The following is a 22,063-nucleotide window of genomic DNA, read 5'->3' as shown; positions in this document are numbered from 1 at the left end:
GAAGAAAAGTTATGACCAACCTAGACAGCCTATTAAAAAGCAGAGACATTACTTTGCCAACAAAGGTCCATCTAGTCAAAGCAATGGTTTTTCCAGTAGTCATGTATGGATATGAGAGTTGGACTATAAAGAAAGCTGAGTGCGGAAGAATTGATGCTTTTGAACTGTGGTGTTGGAGAAGACTCTTGAGAGTCCCTTGGACAGCAATGAGATCCAACCAGTCCATCCTAAAGGAAATCAGTCCTGAATATTCATTGGAAGGACTGATGCTGAAGCTGAAACTCCAAATACTTTGGCCACCTGGTGAGAAGAACTAACTCATTTGAAAAGACCCTGATGCTGGGAAAGATTGAAGGCAGGAGGAGAAGGGGCCGACAGAGGATGAGATGGTTGGATGGCATCACTGGCTCAACGGACGAGTTTGAGCATGCTCAGGGAGTTGGTGATGGACAGGGAAGCCTGGCGAGCTGCGGTCCGTGGGTTGCAAAGAGTCGGACACGACTGAAGGACTGAGCGACTGAACTGAACTGAACGCTCCCCCATCTCATGCAGGTATCTTTTTCTCTACTTCTCTCCAGAATAAACTGCTGGCGACTGTGCTGGTGCCCAGCTTGGGTCACCTGACGGTGGAGAGGGACACAGAAATCAGCGGATCCAGCTGCCTGCACGGCGCTAGCATTCTGTCTCATGTTTGCCCCGTCGCCAGAAGCACCAGATGCTCCGGTTCTTGAGCCCTTCGGTGATTCCGAGGGATTAGCTCTTTACCTAAACCCTACTTACTTAGGAGTCGTTTTTCTCAGAGTTCGAATCTTCCATATGCTTTCCAGTGTTTAAAGTTTTGTTTATCTTTCCCCTACTCCTGTTTTCTTAGTCCTTGTAAGTTTATGTTACTTAAAAAAAATTACTCTTGGTTTAGTGAGGTTCGAAGGGAGCAAAGTACAAATTGTATGTGTCTAGATCCACCATTTTCACACAAAACCTTAAAGTAACATTTAGCAAGTTTGAAATTCTGAAAGAGTATCACCCACACTCAGACTCAGTGGGTACAAAAAAATGAAAAGCCTGTTATTTCTTTCACTTTTGTCCAGTGGAGATTTTCTGGAGGTTACATGATGTGTGATATTGCAGCAGATTAAATGCAGAGATAGATACGAGAATCATCCTCTTTTCTATTAAGTCAGACATTGAAGAGGTTTGAAAAATGTAAAAAATGCCACTCTTCTAATTTTTTGAAAAAAAATTTTCATTAAAAATACCATATTGATAGTAACACAGGATGAGTTTCTTGTTATTTTAAATCCATTTATAAGTATATAATTAAACATCTCAGTTTTCATGTCTAATTCTCACATCTTAAAAATCAGTAGTTACAGCCTTCATAAACAAACACTTTGGGTTTCTCAGTAATTTTTAAGAAAGTAAACGGTTTTGAGGTCAGAACTTTTGAAAACATGCACTCTAGGGAATCGTAGATGTAAACTGAAATTGGACCATGCATGTAACAGTATAAACATATCCAACACTCCAGTGTTGCCTTCACATAGGACAATAGTGTAATTTAATCCTCGTGCTCATTAGATTGAACACTCCTGTGGTTTTGTTCCTCTTTTGTTTTTCCTCCTAATAATCATGAGAGGAACTAAAGGAAGCTTCTGGAAATTACAATCTATACTGGCTTTATCCCTATAGATATTTCAGTCTCTGCTGACTTAGAGAATAATAAATCAGCTTAGCCAGAATATTAAATGTGCATTTTGTTCCCAAGGGAACAATATTGGTTATCAGGGAGTAAAAAGAATTTTAGATATTATAATAGTTTGTGGTCCCTAAACAGATATATAGTACATTTGTGGTATTACAGTTTCATTGGGGTTGGGGGCCAGTTAGGAAAACAAGTCAAGTCTCCATAGGAGCAGATGAGAATGAAAAAGAGGTTGAGAAACACTGTTTTAGAGAACCTGCTGGAATGTGACCCTTGAACTTTTCTTTTGCTTGTATTTCTTTCTCAGATCCCAGGCCTGCTACCTAATACACACTACAGAATTGAGGTGATGACACAGTTGACTTGTGGGAATCCAATAGGTCCCTTCAAGAGGGAGCAGCGAGGTGAGGATTCCAGCAACCAGAGAGCTAGTGCCTCAGCTTCAGCCAGTTGTTTGCAGGGCTGGAATGTGAACCCGAGGTTTCCAAGTTTTCCAAATTAGAAAAGTTAGAAATCCAGATTCTCTGTAAACTTATGATTTCTAAATGTTAGAAACTAAAATGATTTTTAAACAATATGCCCATCAGTCAAAACCTCTGAATCACCAGTTAGGGACTCCCCCCCCCCCCCCCCCATCCCCACTAGTGTGCTCTTTTGGCATGATGGAATGTGTCTCCTAAGTGTGACTCCTTTATTGCATTCTACACTCAGAGCCATTCTGCTCCTGCTTGAGTGACTTCAGTGATGGATCCACCTGTCCCAGGAGGCCAACCCATTCAATTTTGGTTAACTCTGTTGCATGGTCAGTGTGATAGGAAGCAGAGATTTATCTTGAAACATTAACCTAGTGGTCTTGGTGTATGCTCTGAGACCACAAAGAATAGAACTCTTGTGTGACGCGTCTTCAGAGCTGTTACTTTGGCTCTGAATCAGCACTTTATTTTTCTAGAAATGTAGAGCATAGTATTTGAGAATTCAGGCTCTGAAGTCAGACTATTAAGGTTTGAATCTCCTCTCTTTCTAGCTCAGTGATCTTAGGACTTATTTATTTTGTACCTTTGTCCATTTTATTATCAGTATATGACTGTAATTTATCTAACTAGTAATAGGTATTACAGGTAAGACCTGAAGAACCGTGTCTGGTCTGTAGGGAATATTTAGTAAGTGTTGTTTACTGTCCGCATTAAGCATCTGATCCTTAGTTCCGTCCGTCATTCTTGAAGCTGTGCTGTGCTTAGTCGCTCAGTCTTGTCTGACTCTTTGCAGCCCCATGGGCTGTGGCGCCCCCCCCCCCCCCCCCCCCCCCCCCCGGCTCCTCTGTCCACGGGGATTCTCCAGGCAAGAACACTGGAGTAGACTGCCATGCCCTCCTCCGGGGGATCTTCCCAACCCAGGGATCAGACCCAGGTCTCCCACATTGCAGGTGGACTGTTTACTGTCTGAGCCACCAAGGAAGCCATTCTTCATAGGCCACGGGTGTAAACTTGCTCACCAAACTTAGAGTTTACTCATCAATGGAAGCAGTCTGTGCCTTGCAGGGAGACTTACAGATTGCTTTCCTATCTCTTCTATACTGTCTCCTCCCATATGCCTCTCCAAATCAGTTCACGATGACTTCTATCTTTGTCCATTTCTGTATGTGTGTGTAAGTATGAAAGCATCACACACAGACACAGACTTACTCATTCTTGATCACAAGATCATTGGAGGGACAACCACAGTGTGAAGCTTAGGCCTCCCCACTTTCTAATAGAACCCTGATTGTGCTCACACATTTTTATTTTAAAATAGGAACCTCGGAGAGTGCCGTTTGATTGGTTTAAAAGTCAACCATGGAGTTCTTTATGCTGTGTGATCTTTTTTTAACCTTTTATTTTGTGTTGGAGGATAGCAGATTAACAATGTTGTGATAGTTTCAGGGGGACAGCAGAGGGACTCAGTCGTACATATACATGTGTCCATTTTCTCTCAATGGCTGTGTGATTTTTGGCATAGGCATGTGATGAAATTCTGGTCATTGAGACTGGAGGAAAAATTTACTGACAGAATTGGGCTTGTGGTTTCTGGGAAAGGTTTCTTTGTTCCTTAAAAAGAGGCACATGAAGCGGTGGTCTCATCTTCTGGTTATTGCTGAGACCTCGGGATTGGGCGGGTGCACCACCTGAGGATGCAGAGGAACAGCAGAGATGGGCCCTTGGAGACACTGCTGAGCTGCTGAACTAATCAGCCCGGCAGCCTGTCCTTCCTCTTAATGTCTCACTACGTGGGAAACCTTTCTTACTGATTCTGCTGCTTTGAGTTGAGTCTCCTTACTTTCACCTGAAATAGGACTGGCAAATTGGATAAACAGTCCATAACCTCATAAAGTTAGGAGGAATAATTGAAATAATAAAGTAATCTACAGACTTATGGTTCTGTGACGTTGCCACAAACAGTATGTAGTGGACAGAATGGTTCATAGTGAGTGAGGCTACCTGGCTTTGCTAATTACTGATTCAGTTAATATTCGAATTGCAGGTCACTCAACTTCATAAAACAAAATGAAGTGATCTTTAAGATCTATTCTGATTCTGCGTAAAGAATATGAGTGATTATTCTGAAATTCCTGCCTGAAACGAAAGGTTTTGTATAGATTAAGGCAGTAGATATAAATAACTTTTTTAGTTGAAGAAAGCATAGTTTTTTAGCCAGTCATGTTGGGAAAGCTTCCAGTTCCATGGAGGTCCTGCTAATTTTAGGGTCTTGAGAAACAGGGGAAGCTCTGCCATCAATCTGTACACTAACCAGTTTGCATATCAACTCATAGCTTTGTGAAAATAGATATTTGTTTTTTAGCCCAGCCTTGAAGCTTACTCCCTTGTGAGCCATCAGAACGAGCGTGGCATCAGTGTTTCGCGCCCCCTCATCGTCTGCTGTGGCCCTTTCTCCCGCCCTTTCCCCAGTTACCGCTACCCTTGGTCCCAGATCGCCCAGCGGCCCCCGCGGAGCTCCGCTTTCCCTCCCTCTTTCTTCATCTATGGATGAGGCCAGAGTGTGTAGTTTTTAACGTGCTTCATGGTTCTAACATTCTGTGATTTGTCAGTTATCTTCCTCATCAGTTCAGACCTTGTTATACTTAAAATAACTCATCTTTGGTTATAACTAAAGTTAAGAAATTTTTCACCTGAGGAGAGTAGAACTCAGTTATGTAAAGGAAACAAGGTATATAAGTGCCCTGTGCAGAGCCAGATATATCAAGAAATGTAGATCCTGGGCAAAATGTAGATATATATACACACATGTAGATATGTGTAGTTTTTTAAGGGTTTTTTTGGAAGGGGATTGATTGGGAGACAAGAAAAGGAAGAAACTTATAATTTCAAAACTTTTAGGAAGTCAGTACATTATTTTCTTTTCCAGGAAAAGTTAAAACTATTACAAGATTGATTTATTACTGCAAGAGAATTAATAGGGGAAACCTAAGTGTTTGATCAAACCCATATTAACATTTGCCAGGCATGAAATTCCCTAGACATCTAAACTTCTTTTTCCAGAAAAAGGAAAATAATATTTAATGATCTTCAGTAGAGAGACAGGTGCTAGGTGAAGTAAGAATTATATGGATCAGTTCAGTTCAGTCGCTCAGTTGTGTCCGACTCTTTGCGACCCATGGACTGCAGCACTCCCGGCCTCCCTGTCCATCACCAACTCCTGGAGATTACTCAAACTCAGGTCCATTGAGTCGGTGATGCCATCCAACCATCTTATCTTCCTGTCATCCCCTTCTCCTCCCGCCTTCAATCTTTCCCAGCATCAGGGTCTTTTCAAATGAGTTAGTTCTTCGCATCAGGTGGCCAAAGTATTGGAGTTTTCAGCTTCGGTCTTCCAATGAATCAGTCCTTGCAGTGAATATTGAGGGTTGATTTCCTTTAGGATGGACTGGTTGAATCTCCTTGCAGTCCAAGGGACTCTCAAGAGTCTTCTCCAACACCACAGTTCAAATCATCAATTCTTCTTTATAGTCCAACTCTTATATCCATACATGACTACTGGAAAAACCATAGCTTTGACTAGATGAACCTTTGTTGGCAAAGTAATGTCTCTGCTTTTTAATAGGCTGTCTAGGTTGGTCGTAACTTTTCTTCCAAGGAGCAAGCATCTTTTAGTTTCATGGCTGCAGTCACCATCTGCAGTGATTTTAGAGCCCCCAAAAATAAAATCTGTCCCCATTGTTTCCCCATCTACGTGCCATGAAGTGATGGGACCAGATGCCATGATCTTAGTTTTCTGAATGTTGAGTTTTAAGCCAACTTTTTCGCTCTCCTCTTTCACTTTCATCAAGAGGTTTTTTAGTTCTTCACTTTCTGCCATAAGGGTGGTGTCATCTGCATATCTGAGGTTATTGATATTTCTCCCGGCAATCTTGATTCCAGCTTGTGCTTCTTCCAGCCCAGTGTTTCTCATGATGCACTCTGCATGTAAGTTAAATAAGCAGGATGACAATATACAGCCTTGATGTACTCTTTTCCTATTTGGAACCAGTCTGTTGTTCCATGTCCAGTTCTAACTGTTGCTTCTTGACCTGCATACAGGTTTCTCAAGAGGCAGGTCAGGTGATTTGATATTCCCATCTCTTTCAGAATTTTCCACAGAATCTATTTGTTTACTTCCACTGTATAATCATAAGGGATTTTATTTAAGTCATACCTGAGTGGTCTTAGTGGTTTTCCCTATTTTCTTCAATTTCAGTCTGAATTTTGCAATAAGGAGTTCATGATCTGAGCCACTGTCAACTCCCTGTCTTGTTTTTCCTAACTGTAGAGAGCTTCTCCATCTTTGGCTGCAAAGAATATAATCAATCTGATTTCAGTATTGACCACCTGGTGATGTCCATGTGTAGAGTTGTCTCTTGTATTGTTGCAAGAGAGTGTTTGCTGTGACCCATGCGTACTCTTGGCAAAACTCTGTTAGCCTTTGCCCTGCTTTATTTTGTATTCCCAAGGCCGAATTTACCTGTTACTCCAGGTATCTCTTGCCTTCCTACTGTTGCATTTCAGGCCCCTGTAATAAAAAGGACATCTTTTTGGAGTGATAGTTCTAAAAGATTGTAGGTCTTCATAGAACTGTTCAACTTCAACATTACTGGTCGGGGTATAGACTTGGATTACTGCAATACTGAATGTTTTGCCTTGGAAACGAACGGAGATCATTCTGTTGTTTGTTTTTGAGATTGCATCCAAGTACTGCATTTCAGACTCCTGTTGACTGTGATCACTACTCCATTTCTTCTAAGGAATTCTTGCCCACAGTTGTAGATATAATGGTCATCTGAGTTAAATTCTCCCATCCCAGTACATTTTAGTTCACCGATTCCTAAAATGTCAATGTTCACTATTGCCATCTCCTGTTTGACCACTTCCAGTTTGCCTTTATTCATAGACCTGACATTCCCGGTTCCTATGCAGTATTGCTCTTTAGAGCATCAGACTTTACTTCCATCACCAGTCACACCCACAGCTGGGTGTTGTTTTTGCTTTGGCTCCGTCCCTTCATTTTTTTCTGGAGTTATTTCTCCACTGGTCTCCAGTAGCATATTGGGCACCTACTGACCTGGGGAGTTCATCTTTTCAGTGTCCTATCTTTTTGCCTTTTCATACTGTTCATGGTTGATGTTACAGTTTCAAAAACGTTGAAGGTGTGAGTGGAGTCATCCTGCATCATATCATCATATCATAAAATAACCAAAGTGAAGTGTTAGACACTCAGTTGTGTCAGACTCTTTGTGACCCTGGAGACTGTAGCCTAGCAGGCTCCTCTGTCCATGAAATTTCCCAGGCAAGAATACTGGAGTGGGTAGCCTTTCCCTTCTCCAGGGGATCTTCCTGACCCAGGGATCGAACCCAGGTTTCTTATGTCTCCTGCATAACCAAGGAAAACACTAAAACCAACCATGACAACATTTGCACATTTAACATTTTTTAGACACAGAACGTCATGCTAAGTTTTATTCCTAGAAGTAGGGGGATAATCACAAGACAATTCCAGAATGCAGATTTTTCCATTCAGTTGGTAGGTTTTGTTTTGATTTTTCCAAGTCCTATTGAGAGATTTGTACTGACAACTTTATAAACACATGGCATTTTTTCCAGTACCACTTCTCAAACTCTCTAACGCCAAATAGGTGTCCTCCAGTTCAGTTCAGTTAGGTCGTACTCCACAGGTAAAGGACCCCGTCCCACAGACTGCTCTTGTTTCACATGCCAGTTCCAAGTACTAGGCCTTCAAGTAATTTGTGCTTCTGTCCAACTTGGAGAGGGTCTGGGTTTAGGAATATATGGCTACTCAGAACAATAAGTTGTTACTATTCTGCTCTTTAATTTAGCAGTTTACCTTTTCTATTCCTCATTCTCTCTGACTGCTTCCTACTTCTCCTAGTTATATGGTTGTAGTGAGGACAAGGTAATAAGTGTTTTCTTTTGAGTGTTTGATAGTAGAATATAATCCTGTCCTTCCTACTTTCCTCCTTGCACATTTTAAAAAAGCTTCCTCTGTATGCCAGAGGGTACAAGCAAGACCTCATGGAGTATTCTTTCAAGATGCCCTCATTTCTAGGAAATAGCACCTAAATTTGCCATGTGTTGATGAGTCTTAAACCTTGAAGTGTGAGAAGGACTAATTGTGGTCGTCTTCTATATCATAAAAACATTTAATTAAGAGTTCTACTTCATTTAGCATAATTGTAGAACCTTTTAGATAGTTTTTAGTAAGTAACGATTTTAATAGCTGTAGAACAAGTGGGTGTCTAATTACTGCTGCCAGTTTCTTCCATTTCTTACTTCTGTAGGATAAGCAGTATTTTGTTTTTCCTTTTAATAATTTTGATGAGGTAAAATAGTTGAACTCTTTACTTCATTAAGGAATGAAGAGTGTTCTTTATTTTAAAAAATAAGCACTTTATTATAAAAATTTCTTGAACTTATAATCATTCTTAAAATCTTTAATAGTGATTTTATGTATGCTGAACATCTTTAGATTGATTTTTTTTAATGATAAAACTTGTCATAAAGCAAGTAATACTTGCTTTTAATACTTGCAAATAATATTATTTTTTATAACTGAAAATACTTCATGTCTTTTCTGGCCATAATGTGATTCATTTATTTTTAGATTTTGAGTTTTATGTTCCTTGCATGAAAAATAGAAAACAAATATTTGAAATTCTTCACTGCATGCCCGCTCAAATATAACTTGCCCACACATCTTCTTTTTAAAATAACTTTTAAATCTCAGAAATTTGGGGGTGAAAGATGGCATTTTGACTCAGAAAGATAGAAGAGAATGCTTGCACTATTTAAAACCAGACTTCGTGAAATGATGCTATTTTTGGATGAATTAACTATTATTTTCTCCTACAAAGAGCTGCTGGATTGTGGCTTTATTACTTTTAATATTTTAATCTGTATAAAGTGCTTTTTGTTTTTATAAAATAAGGTTATTTTTCAAAATTTCCTAGGGAGGAAAGAAAAACAATTGATTTGTCAATCTGTATTTTGATTTACATTGAATACTTTTTATTATTCCTTCCAAACAGACACTCCTTGAATATGCAGAGAAGTGGAAAACTTCAGAAGACCCTTTACCTTTATTGGAGGTATACACAGTGGCTATCCAAAGTTACGTGAAAGCCCGACCTTATCTTACCTCTGAATGTGAAAATGTAGCTTTGGTTCTGGAACGCTTGGCATTGTAAGTAAACTTTTGAGTAAATAAAAAACTTAGATTAAGCTTTTTGTTTTAACTCTGCATCTCAGGTCTTATGATAGTTTAATTTTAAATAGTTATAGAGAGTCTACTGATAATATTAGGATTATTTATCTTATTTTACTTTAAATTTTAATAATTATTTGTATCCTTACAACTTTTTGTTTTTTTAGAAGCTGTGTTGAACTTTTGCTGTGTCTGCCTGTTGAATTATCTGATAAGCAGTGGGAGCAATTTCAGACACTGGTACAGGTGAGAATATTTACCTACTAGATTTAACATAGGTATATTTTATGGCGATTTTCTTTATTCTGAATAAATTATTTATAGTTAAAATGTAAAAGATTTAAGTGATGACAAACATTAATTGCTGTTCTTATTAACACTGATGACTTGCACCTAGTCAATACTCAAGATGTTTATTAAATGAATATATACACTTAAGTAGATTGATTGAATATTGCACAGTTCTTCAAGATCAAATAGTTAGAACTTCGCCACGGCAGTAAGAGAACACAAAAGAAAATGCCCTCATTTGTGTTTAGAAACAGTTAAAAAAAAAAAGAAACAGTTTAATTGCTGAAAATTGTGGTGTGCTTTGTAAGAATTTAACATACCTCATTTAATCCTTATGAAAACTTTGTGGGGGTAGGTTATATTTTTTCCCATTTTAAAGGTGAGGAAACTGAGGCTCAGTTCTACAGTATTTATTGGCCCATACTTTCACAGCTAATAGCAGAGTAGTAATTTGAACCAAGATTCTTTATTCCATAGCCCATACTTTCTCCTGTATCTGAAAACACATGCTTTATCTCTTTTACTTAGTGCTGTGATTCTACTTATAAAAGTACTACATAGTTTAGCTCTTAGTTGTTTTGGAGTATTTCAAGAATATTAAATTTTGTTTAAGCACTAGATTGTGCTGGATATATTATAGCTTCAAGTAAATTTTGATTAATTGGTTAGTTTAAAAGAATGTTCCTGCCAGCTAATCTCAGAAAGTATAGTTGTCTCTCTATTCCTCTATCCAGAGTTCTTAAAATACCTTTTGGCCTTATGTTTTTGCATAGAAGAAATATTAAAAGTAGATTAGTCTCAGATTTTAGAAGCATGTGAAATAAACTATAGTTAGGCAGAAAAGTCAACTTTTCTATTTCAATATTAAACATTGAAATCTATGTCGAGTGCAGAATCCTTAAAGATAGGCTCCATGTCTTTACACCGTAGGGTTTCACACAGTGTCTGACACACAGTAGACCCTGAATAGCTGCTGAAAGTGTCTTGTCCTGTCTGTCACTTTGCAGCTAACTGTTTGATCATGCACTTTCTGCTTCAGCGCATCAATAACTCGTGTCTCAGGTTTTCTTTCCCTGCAGGTGGTTATTTTTAGGTAAATGATTGTTTCAGAACTATTTTCATAGTGTGGTACTCACATACACTCTACCACAGAATTAATTAAGTAGATAGTTTATATTGCAAATATAATACTGAATTCCTCATACTAATTTTGTTTGTCAGCATAAGGTAAACTTTGAAACTTTCCTTTTGAAATAGCACTACTTGATACTTTCTCATGTGTGTGAATGAGAAGGAAATAACTAAATCCCAGTATGGTAGCTCTCGGCATTTGCTCAAAAAAAAAAAAAACCACAAAAATCTTAAGGCACTTGAACTTGTTTCAGTGAGATTGTAGGGTTTTGAGGAATACACCTTTAATACAAGCATAGCATGAGCTTGAAGAGTCTCCATGACACCCTGCTTTCATTTCAGAGCTCCTTCGGGCTTGTTTTATGCCGGCCTTTTAACTGCGTTTGTTTCGTTTGCCTCTGTTTTAACTAAACGTTTCTACCGCACTAGAGGATAGGCCCGTAAACGCAGGACTCGTTGCTCTCTCCCCTGGTGCTTGGCCCACAGGAATTCTCAGCAAACATTTTCTGAATTGAATTTAAATTGTTGGGCTTTTGTGGCCTGAAAAATATGCCAGTTGCACGAACACTTGGAAACAAGTAAGCAGGGTTCAGTGTCAGCTTTAATAGGATATTGCTAAGACTTTGCAGTCTTACAAATGTATGAAAAGTCATACATTTAGTTTTCATAAGTCCCTTTTATTGAAATACGTGTATATAAGTTGTCATTTAGGCCTTGATGTAAATTTGTCATCTGTTAATGGTAGAAGTTTTTTGGAAAATTTTTTTACTAACAGGATATAAAATGTGTAAGGTCTTTCATGCTGTGGATATTCTGATAGCTTCCTTGAGAAATAACTTTACTGTTGATTTAGATCTTGGGGGAAAAATAACATGAACTTATTTCTAGAAATTTATTTTATTTATTTAAAATTTATAATTAGTATAATTCTTATTCTTGAGATTCATCTTTAAAAATCAGAAAGATGCAGCACTTTGTAATGTGACATGAAAATTTTAAGATTAAAGTCTTATTTTTCAAAAGTTTAGTATTATATTTAAAGGCTGATAAGCTTGGTTTTGAAAATCTGTTGTAATTCTTTGGATGTTTATTTAATATTTATAGGTAGCTCATGAAAAGCTGATGGAGAATGGCAGCTGTGAATTGCATTTTTTAGCTACTCTAGCTCAAGAGACTGGGGTGTGGAAAAACCCGGTACTGTGCACTATTCTTTCCCAGGAACCATTGGATAAGGATAAAGGTAAATTTTCTAGAGAGAAGAGAGAAGGAAAAAAGAATCATTAGACTAGAGAAAATAAGTACTTAAAATTGTTTTGATATAATCCCAGAATATTCCAAGAAGGACCATTTTATTTAAGTTTTATATGAGGTGCTTGAGGCCCTTCACCTTTTTTTTTTTTTTAATTGGGGGAAGATGTATTTATAGGGTTATGTAATCTTAGGGTAACAGAGAAACTCAGTTTTTTTCTCAACATTATTTTATCAGAGGAATTCCCTCTGTGACATCCTGACAGGTGGCAATCTAGCTTATATTTGATAACTTATTTGACAGATGGAGAAGCAAAAGTAGGGTAGTGAAATGATTTTTCTCAAAATAGATAAGATTAACGCTAGTAACTGTAAAGTCTTCTGCCTCTAAGATTAGTACTCTTTCTCAAACAGTTTTTTCTCAGACTTATTTTATCCTGCTTTGTTATTATTATATGAGCTTAGGCAATAAAGATCCCAGTTAAACTGAAACTGACAGGTATCCTACTAGAAATAGATGGCTAAATCACTAATATGTGTAACACTTAATGTTCAGAGTTCAAAAACTGTATGTGCTGTGAAGAAGAGCACATATTATTATCTTTGATATTTTCTTGAGGTTGTTTAGGAAAGTGCTCAGATTTCACCCTAAGTTTTCCCAAGGTATTTAACTAGAGAAATAAATAAGTTTCTTCCATCATTCATTGTCGCTTTCCTTGTTGGTTGATGCCAAAGCTTAGTCATTTTGCTCCGTGATAGCAGTTTCTGAGGCTCTGAGAAAGGAGTAAACTCACCGTTGGTTAGCTCTTCTGGTACTTTGACATTTACCAGAAGACTTCTCAGCTCATCTCCAAACTTCTCCCGGAGCTGACGCTTCCTACCTGACTCCTTTCTCAACATTTCCCCACCTTTCTGGATAGTTTTAGCAGTATTGTCTGGTTCTTGGCATTCACTGAAAGTTCATTTGTGTTACTGCCCTTGGTATATTTCCACAGATTAGTTTCATTATTCTTAGAGAAATAGATCCTCATTATTTAAGATAATAAGAACATTTAAAGGTTGAGAGTCTTAGGGACTTTTTGCCTTTGGTGTGTTATTTTTTTATCGCTGGTGTATTACCACTATGTTTTTATTTCTATAATTAAATTCTACTTTTTATTCTTCTCAGGTTTAGAAATAGTGGATGTAATATATTAATGATACCAAATTACACTGTATAGTTATTGCTGTTTGAAATGTGCTTTTATAAAAATGCCTGGTTTCTTTTAATCTTCACAATGATCCTGTGGAAAAGTAGGATCTTTTTTTGTCCCTCTTTTACAGGTGAGAAAATACAGGCTCAGAAAGATTAGTTGTCTTTTCTATATCACAGTGCCAGTGATGTGAAGTAGAGCTAGGAATTGGAGTGAGGTCCCCAGCTCTGTCCTTTTTATATTAGGCCATGTTGCACCCAGCCTAATAAAGTAAAATCACACCTAACTTAAAGATTTAACTCCTTTTTTCTGTTGTCAGTTTCTGAAGAGCATCTTTGCCAAACTCACACATTATGCTAATGCAGAAAAATGGAACCTTTACCTTTGCAGAGATTTAAAATTTACCTTAAAAGAATATGTGCTCAGTGTCCTTTCTTGTTTCAATGCACCTGACATTGTTTCTGTAACAGATGTCTGCCCATCCCTGTGCTCCTTTATTTCATGATCCTCACCTGGCATCGCTACTGGAATAATTTGGGTTATAAAGCAAAAGGAGCTTCTACAGTAGCAGATAGACTGGAGGTAGCCAGATCTTAGTATGACTTGTGACGTAACCAGAGAGGTGTTCCGTGACTGAGAGGCTGCAGCTGTGATCTTTATTTGGCCCCGTTATTTAGACCGGCTTCTTTGGTGGGAGTTACTCTGTGGGTAATCATATCGACTCGAAGTATATGTTGAAGTAATTAAAATGTTACGCATGTACACTGATTTATTTACATTTTCAAATTGGGCAGTTGTTCAGCATGTGGGACTTCAGCTTTTTATATGATATATCCAGACCCTTGGTTTAACCGCTGCTGGCCTATGGCAAGTTTGATAAGAGCTAGAGCTCTGCCAGTAATAGGTACACTGTAATAGGCTATGTTTGTTAGTTTGTTTATAGCAAAGCGTTGGAAGTTTTGATGTAGTATTTGAACAATGGATAATCAACTTAATTCTGATTTATAACTAATTTTTATTGACTAATTTTAGAACGCTAAAGCCAGGTGGCTCAATGGTAGAGAATCCACCTGCAGTGCAGGAGATCTGGGTTTGATTTCTGGGTCAGGAAGATCCCCTAGAGAAGGCAACGGCAGCCCACCCCAGTGTTCTTGCCTGGAGAATCCCCATTGACAGAGCAGCCTGGCGGTCTGTAGTTCGTGGGATCGCAAAGCATTGGTCGTGACGGCAGACATGCACAGGCCAGCTGAACCAAGACGTTCTTTGGTTTAGGGATTGAGGGTGTGTGGGACTCAGCTAAAAATGCTGGTTTCACTTTAAGGTTTAGTCCCCTAGAATAACGTAACTCTAATAATTAAACCAGTGTAATTCAAGTAGATGGCCTTTGACTATCACAGGAACTTCAGGCTTACATGTTACAGCGCCTTTCATCTCAGAATTGGAAAGGCACTGAATGATCATTTAGTTTTTACTCAATTTTAACTCCCTTCTAAAACATCACTCACTGGTAAATGAATGGGCCTTTGCTTGAACACTTATAGAGAATGGTAACTATGTAATTAACTCCGTTAATAGCTGCTGTTATATTAGATAATCTTTATTGTGTAAATTGTGAAGATCTATGTACTTAGAGTTGCTCTCTTTTGGATCTAGTGCTACCCCTAAAGCCATGCATACCTAACAAAGTACAGATCCCTCTAAAGGGACTAAAAGCTGTCCTGGTGTGGCGTGACTTTTTTTTTGTTGTTTTGTTTTGTTTTTTTAGTATTTTATTTATTTATTTTTTATTAGTTGGAGGCTAATTACTTTACATGTGGGGTGACTTTAAGTATACAATCGTGATTTCTGACTTCGGTGCATCTTGTTTGTTGTTCATCTGTAATTCTCAAAACTTAACATGAACCCCAAGTACAATCTGGCCAGCTCTGAAGTCACGGGCACGTCCATCCTCTTCATCTTAGTGTGACTTATGAAGACATTACCTTTTTGGGTGGCCTTATCATTCTCGAAACTCAGTGAGGTTACTAAAATCACAAAAAATTTTAAAAATAATACATAGTACTCAAATTATTTGCATTTTTATACATAGTATTTTGGCATACAAAGTATTCCTTTTTTTCCTTTTTTCTTAAATTTCAAAGTGTTAAATGCATTCTGCCTCTGCAGCTTGTCCATATTATGTTAAATCTTGGTTTTGTTAATTTCAGGGTTTTGTCTTTCCAAGTTTAAGCAGATATTATTAGCATACACTGTGTTGGCATCCAGGTTCTTGATAATTACCATCAAGAAGGTGATACCCAAAAACCTAGCCCCTGGAATACTTAGAGAAATTGTCTTGTTTGCTTTGAGTCTTTCGGCCAGTGCCCTTTGATGATGGCTGTCTCACCACATAGGCCTGTTTCCTTGTGTCTGGTCCATGGCCTTCCTTTTTCTCTCTCAGGATGCTGTGATGAAAGACCGCAAGAGCTATTTGGCTAGAGTTATGTTAAGTAAGGTTGTTTACTATTGAGGTTAGTCTGACATTAATGTTTTTTAAAATATTTTTGTTTATTTATCTGACAGTGTCTGGTCTTAGTTGCAGTGCACAGAATCTTCATTGCATCATGCGAGACTTTCAGTGCTGCTCACGGGCTCTAGTTTGGCGCAGGGGCTCAGGGCGCGTGGCTCAGTAGCTGAGGCGCAGGGCCTAGCTGCTCCAGGCATGTGGGATCTTAGTTCCCCAAAGAAGATTGAACCCATGTCCTCTGCATTTCAAGGTGGATTCTCACACACTGGGCCACCAGGGAAGTCCCTGACCTAATCATATTTTAAATGAACTATTTTAGAATAGTTTTCCAAATACTCCACACCAGTTTTCCCAACTGTGATTGTTGTACATTAGTATGATCTATTTGTCACAATTAATAAAGCAGTATCAATACTTTGCATTAACTAAAGTCTGTACCTTATTCAGATGTCCCTGGTTTTTACCTAATATCCTTCTTCTGTTCTAGGATCCCATCCAGGACATCACATTACATTTAGTCATCATGTCTCATTAGGTTCCTCTTGGCTGTGACATTATTTTCAGACTCCCCTTGTTTTTGGTGATCTTGTCAGTTTTGAAGAGTGTTGTAGAATCTCCCTCAGTTGGGATCTGTCTGATGTTGCTCGCAGGATTAGTACTTGGCTTATGGGTTTGGGGAGAAAGATCACTGAGGTCCAGTGCCATTGTCATCACACCAGAGGTACCTATAATCAACATGACTTCTTCACTGTTGGTGTTAGCCTTGGTCAGCTGGCTGAGGTAGTGTGTAGGTAGTGTGAGGTAGTAGGTGGGTTTTCCTTCACTGTTGGTGTTAGCCTTGGTCACCTGGCTGAGGTTTTCCTCACCGTTGGCGTTACCCTTGGTCACCTGGCTGAGGCCGTGTGACGCAGTAGGTAGGTTTCCTCACTGTTGGTGTTAGCCTTGGTCAGCTGGCTGAGGCAGTGTGAGGTAGTAGGTAGGTTTCCTCACTGTTGGTGTTAGCCTTGGTCAGCTGGCTGAGGCAGTCAGTAGGTTTCCTCACTGTTGGTATTAGCCTTGGTCAGCTGGCTGAGGTAGTAGGTAGGTTTCCTCCCTGCTGGTGTTGACGTTGGTCAGCTGGCTGAGGCCGTGTGCCTTTCGGGCTTTTCTCTGTGAAATTATTCTCTCCACCTTTCCATGTTGTGCTCTTTGGGAGGAAGTCACCACATGCAGAGGCCACACTTACGAGTTGGAAAGTTAAGCTCTACCCCTTTGAGGAGGCAGTATCTACACAGATTATTTGGAGTTCTCCACAGGCAATTTGTCTTTTCTTTTTTAAAGATGACATTTTTTTGCCTGTGGTGGGTCTCCATCGCTGCATCGGGCTCTCTCTTAGTTACAGTGGGTCTTCATCGCTGCACTGGGCTCTCTCTTAGTTACGGTGGGTCTTCATTGCTGCATCGGGCTCTCTGTTAGTTACGGTGGGTCTCCATCGCTGCACTGGGCTCTCTCTCCATTATGGTGACTCTTCATCGCTGCATCAGGCTCTCTCTTAGTTACCGTGACTCTTCATCGCTGCATCGGGCTCTCTCTCAGTTACGGTGGGTCTTCATCGCTACATCCGGCTTTCTCTTAGTTACGGTGAGCGGAGGCTGCTCTTGGTTGTGGTGTGTGGGCTCTCGTTTCTGTGGTTTCTCTTGTTGCAGACCACTGGCTCTAGACTTGCCAGCTTCCGTAGTTGCAATGCCTGGGCTCAGCAGTTGCGGCTCGTGGGCTCTAGAGTACTGGTTCAGTAGTTGTGGCACCTGGACTTAATTGTGGGATCTTCCCAGGCCAGGGATCGAACTGGAATTGCCTGCATTGCCAGGCGGATTCTTAACCACTGTATTACCAAGAAAGCTCTAGATTTGTCTTTTCTTCCTTTATCTATTTGTTTAATTAGTATAGACTCACTGATATTAACTTTACTGATATTTACTTTGGTGATAATCCAACACTATTTTGTTGATCAAATTGTTCAGCTTTGACCACTGGGAACTCTTCAAGTTAACTTCTCTGTCCCTTTGACATATCCCCATGGTTGTAGGTTATGTTTTTGTTTGAGTACTTCCTTGTTTTCTGTTTCTACAAGATGCTCCAGGTTTATTCTGCATAATTCTTGCTCCAGTCCTAGAATCAGCTGTTTCTCCAAGGAACCTTAGTTCAGAACAAAGTAAACTCTGTTTACTCTGAGCAGACAGAGTAAAAAAATATATGTAGGTATAATTAATCTGTGTATGTACACATATTTATAAATGTATATGTGACCAGTTGTATCTGTATTAAACTATATGTGAGAGTTACACAGATGTCTCCAGCTCTAATCTGTTGCAGCTGGATCATTCTGACCTTCTCTTCTTGATTATCTATAACCTCTCATTTCAGAAGAATGTCATATAGTTGGAATCTTACAGTATGTAGCGTTTTCAGACTTGCTTCTTGTACTATAGACCATCTATATATTCCTCCTTCCTTACTCCTAGTATATGTGTAGTAGTTTCAGAATTGATAACCTGTACCCTTGTGGAAACAACTTGCATCTGTTGACACAGCTTCTCTGCATATCCACACTGACTCCTCTCGTCCCGTTAGGTGAGCAGACCGTTCTTCCATCTCTTTCACTGAAGTTCTTCCATCACGTTTGTAAGATAGAATCTTTTGCCATATTCTGCAATCTGTCCTGGGCTTTGCAACCTCCTAAATCATATTCAAATTTGCCTACCTTTGGAGTCCTTCGTGCTGTAAAGTTGTTTGGGTTTTGACCAATGCATGTTATCATGTATCCTCCATTACAGTGTCATACAGGATAGTTTCATTGCCCTAAAAAGATTAACTGTGCTTCACCTATTCAACCCTCTCCTGAACAGATGACAATTACTTATCCACATTTATAGACTTTTCAGTCTACCTTCATTCATTTAACAATATGCATGCAACATTTATCTATGTATTAGAGTGACTTAATAGCTCATTCAAAAAAAAGTTGCTGAATTATATTCCATTGTAAGAATGTACCACAGTTTATCCATTCACCTATTAAAAGACATCTTATTTTCTACCAGTTTTTGGCATTTATGAATATAACTGCTGTAAATATTTGCATACACGTTTTTGTGGATAAATTTTCAGATCAGTCGGGTAAATACCTAGGAGAAAGATAGTGTATTTTGCTTTGTGAGAAGCTGCCCAGCTATAGCATTCTGCAGGCTGTTCTAGATTCTCACTGGTGGTTGATTTTATCTATTTTGGGAATTTTCAGTTCGGTTGCTCAGTCATGTCCTACTCTTTGCAGCCGCAGGAACCACAGCACGCCAGGCCTCCCTGTCCATCCCCAATTCCCGGAGTCCACCCAAACCCATGTCCATTGAGTCAGTGATGACATCCAACCATCTCATCCTCTGTCGTCCCCTTCTCCTCCTGCCCTCAATCTTTCTCAGCATCAGGGTCTTTTCAAATGAGTCAGCTCTTCACATCAGGTGGTCAGCCATTCTGATAGGTGTGTCATGATATCCCATTGCTTTAATTTGTGTTTCTCTACAGACAGATGATTGTGAACATCTTTTCATGTGAATATTTGCAGCTATATATCTTCTTGGGAGAAGGATCTGTTTATATATTCTGCTCTTTTAGTTGAGTTTTTTGTTTTTGGTGTTTTTTACTGGCGTATAGTTTATTTACAATGCTGTTAGTTCCCGCTGTACAGGAACGTGAACCGTTCGTACATACATACATATGTGTATTCATACACGTAGCACATACATAGCCCCCGTTCGCGCACGTAGCCTCCGTTCACACGCGTAGCCTCCATTCGCACCCGTAGCCCCGGTTCATGCACGTAGCCCCCGTTCGCACACGTAGCCCCGGTTCACACGCGTAGCCCCCGTTCGCACGCGTAGCCTCCGTTCGCACGCGTAGCCCCCGTTCGCACGCGTAGCCTCCGTTCACACGTGTAGCCCCCCGTTTGCACACGTAGCCCCGGTTCACACGCGTAGCCCCCGTTCGCGCACGTAGCCCCGGTTCACGCACGTAGCCCCCGTTCACACGCGCAGCCCCCGTTCACACGCATAGCCCCCGTTCACACGCGCAGCCCCCATTCGCACGCATAGCCCCCGTTCACGCACGTAGCCCCCGTTTACGCGCGCAGCCCCCGTTCATGCACGTAGCCCCCGTTCACACGCGTAGCCCCCGTTCGCACACGTAGCCCCGGTTCACGCGCGTAGCCTCCGTTTGCACGCGTAGCCCCGGTTCATGCACGTAGCCCCCGTTCGCGCACGTAGCCCCGGTTCACGCGCGTAGCCTCCGTTCGCACGCGTAGCCCCGGTTCACGCACATAGCCCCCGTTCACACACGTAGCCCCCGTTCGGGCACGTTTCCTCCATTCGCGCGCGTAGCCCCCCGTTTACACGCGTAGCCCCCGTTCGGGCACGTAGCCCCCCGTTCACACACGTAGCCTCGGTTCACACACGTAGCCCCCGTTCACACACGTAGCCCCCGTTCGGGCACGTTTCCTCCATTCGCGCGCGTAGCCCCCCGTTCACACGCGTAGCCTCGGTTCACACACGTAGCCCCCCGTTCACACGCGTAGCCTCGGTTCACACACGTAGCCCCCATTCGCGCACGTGGCCCCCGTTTCGGCTCCTGTCCCCATGTGGGTCACTGCAGAGGTGAGTGGAGTCCCCTGCGCCGTGCGGCAGGTCTCTAACTGGCCTGTGTTATGTATGGTAGAGTGCATGTGTCTACCCCAGTCTCCCTGTTTATCCCCCACCTTTCCCCCTTGGTAACTGTGAGATTGTCTTCTACATGTGTGACTCTTGCAGTTTTGTAAATAGGTTTATCTGTACTCTGTTTTTTAGAGTCCACATGTAAGCGATGCCATGATACTTGTCTCTCTCTGACTTGCTCAGTATGACAGTCTCTCGGCCACCCGCGGTTCCTTTTTGTTGTTGCGGTTTGATACAGGTCCTTCAGCAGATAGCAGCTTGGCGCATATCTCCATTTACTCTGTGACTTGTCATTTTTCTTCACAGTGCCTTGCAGAGGGCAAAGTTTTAAATTTTAATAAAGTCCAACCTTTTTTTTCTCTCATGGATTGTGCTTTTGTTGTTTTATCTAAAAATAATCACCAAACCCAGGATCGTATAGATTTTTCTCCTCTTATCTTCTGGACCCTGGAGAAGGAAATGACAACCCGTTCCAGTGTTCTTGCCTGGAAAACCCCGTGGACAGAGAAGCCTGGCACGCTACAGTCCATGGGGTTGCAAAGAGTCGGACACGACTGAGCGACTTCGCTTTATTTCCTGGAAGTATCATATTAATAGTTTTGCGTTATGTATTTTGGTCTGTGATACATTTTGAGATAATTTTTGTAAAAGTGTAACCTAATTTATGTTTGGTGACTCTTTCTTGGTTCTTAACAGTCACTTTTATTTCCTGTACACTCACAAGTCATATTTTTAACGTATTAATTTTAAGACTCTTAGGAATATATTTATTCCTCTAATCTACAGTTTGCAAAATGTACCTAAGTCCCATTTTGAAAATTATATTTTCCCATCTGTTTCCATTTGCTCCATTGTTCTATCCTTTTCGATCTAAAGGTTATTATCAGACCCACCATTCTCTCTGTCCTCATAAACAATGAATAATCAAACTCAAGGAGCAGAGACCCTTCTCAAGAAGCTACCCGCCTGCACCAGTTTGATTACGTCCAGCGTATTCAGACGCTGCTTGTTGAGCTGCCCACTGCGTCTGACATTGTTTCGGCCCCGTGGAGTGTACCCTGCCGGCTGCCTCTGTCCGGGGGTTCCCCTGGCAAGGATTCTAGACTGAGTTGCCGTTTGCTTTTCTGGAAGGTCACGTTGCCGGCACTCTTTACCACTGAGCCGCCAGGGCAGTCCAGTCGGTGAGCTGGGGGCCGTCTTTCCAGTGACAGTTTGCATAGGTCAGTACCAGTTGCTGACATTCATGGTGTATGCATCCTTGATCCTGAGCCTGCTGTTTTTTCTTTTTTTGTATATGTCATTATTGTAAAATCTAAACTCTGAAAGAGCGCCCTACTAACAGTTACACTGAATTCCTTCAGCCCTTTCCCTTCTATTTTGGAATAATTTGCAGTTGCATAAATTGTATTTTTACCAGCTTGCCAATTCTTTCTTGAATCCTAAGCCCTGTGGTTCATTTTTTGTTTTTTGAACTCCTTGGTGTTCAAAGGAAATTTCTAAAGCTTAA

At 40.5% G+C, this 22,063-nt stretch overlaps 1 protein-coding gene across 1 annotated transcript in view; it reads left to right on the top strand.

Annotated features, from left to right (window-relative positions):
• ZNF292 (zinc finger protein 292) overlaps window positions 1–22,063 on the top strand; it is a 96,588-nt gene that overhangs the window by 45,468 nt on the left and 29,057 nt on the right. The window contains exons 3-5 of the mRNA XM_020879151.2: window positions 9,273–9,427; window positions 9,616–9,694; window positions 11,975–12,110. Coding sequence (XP_020734810.2) covers window positions 9,273–9,427; window positions 9,616–9,694; window positions 11,975–12,110 — 370 coding nt within the window. The remainder of the gene's footprint in view (window positions 1–9,272; window positions 9,428–9,615; window positions 9,695–11,974; window positions 12,111–22,063) is intronic.

Source organism: Odocoileus virginianus, chromosome 19, assembly GCF_023699985.2.
Source record: "Odocoileus virginianus isolate 20LAN1187 ecotype Illinois chromosome 19, Ovbor_1.2, whole genome shotgun sequence".
Taxonomy (NCBI): Eukaryota; Metazoa; Chordata; class Mammalia; order Artiodactyla; family Cervidae; genus Odocoileus; species Odocoileus virginianus.
This window is presented reverse-complemented; position numbering and strand designations above follow the sequence as displayed.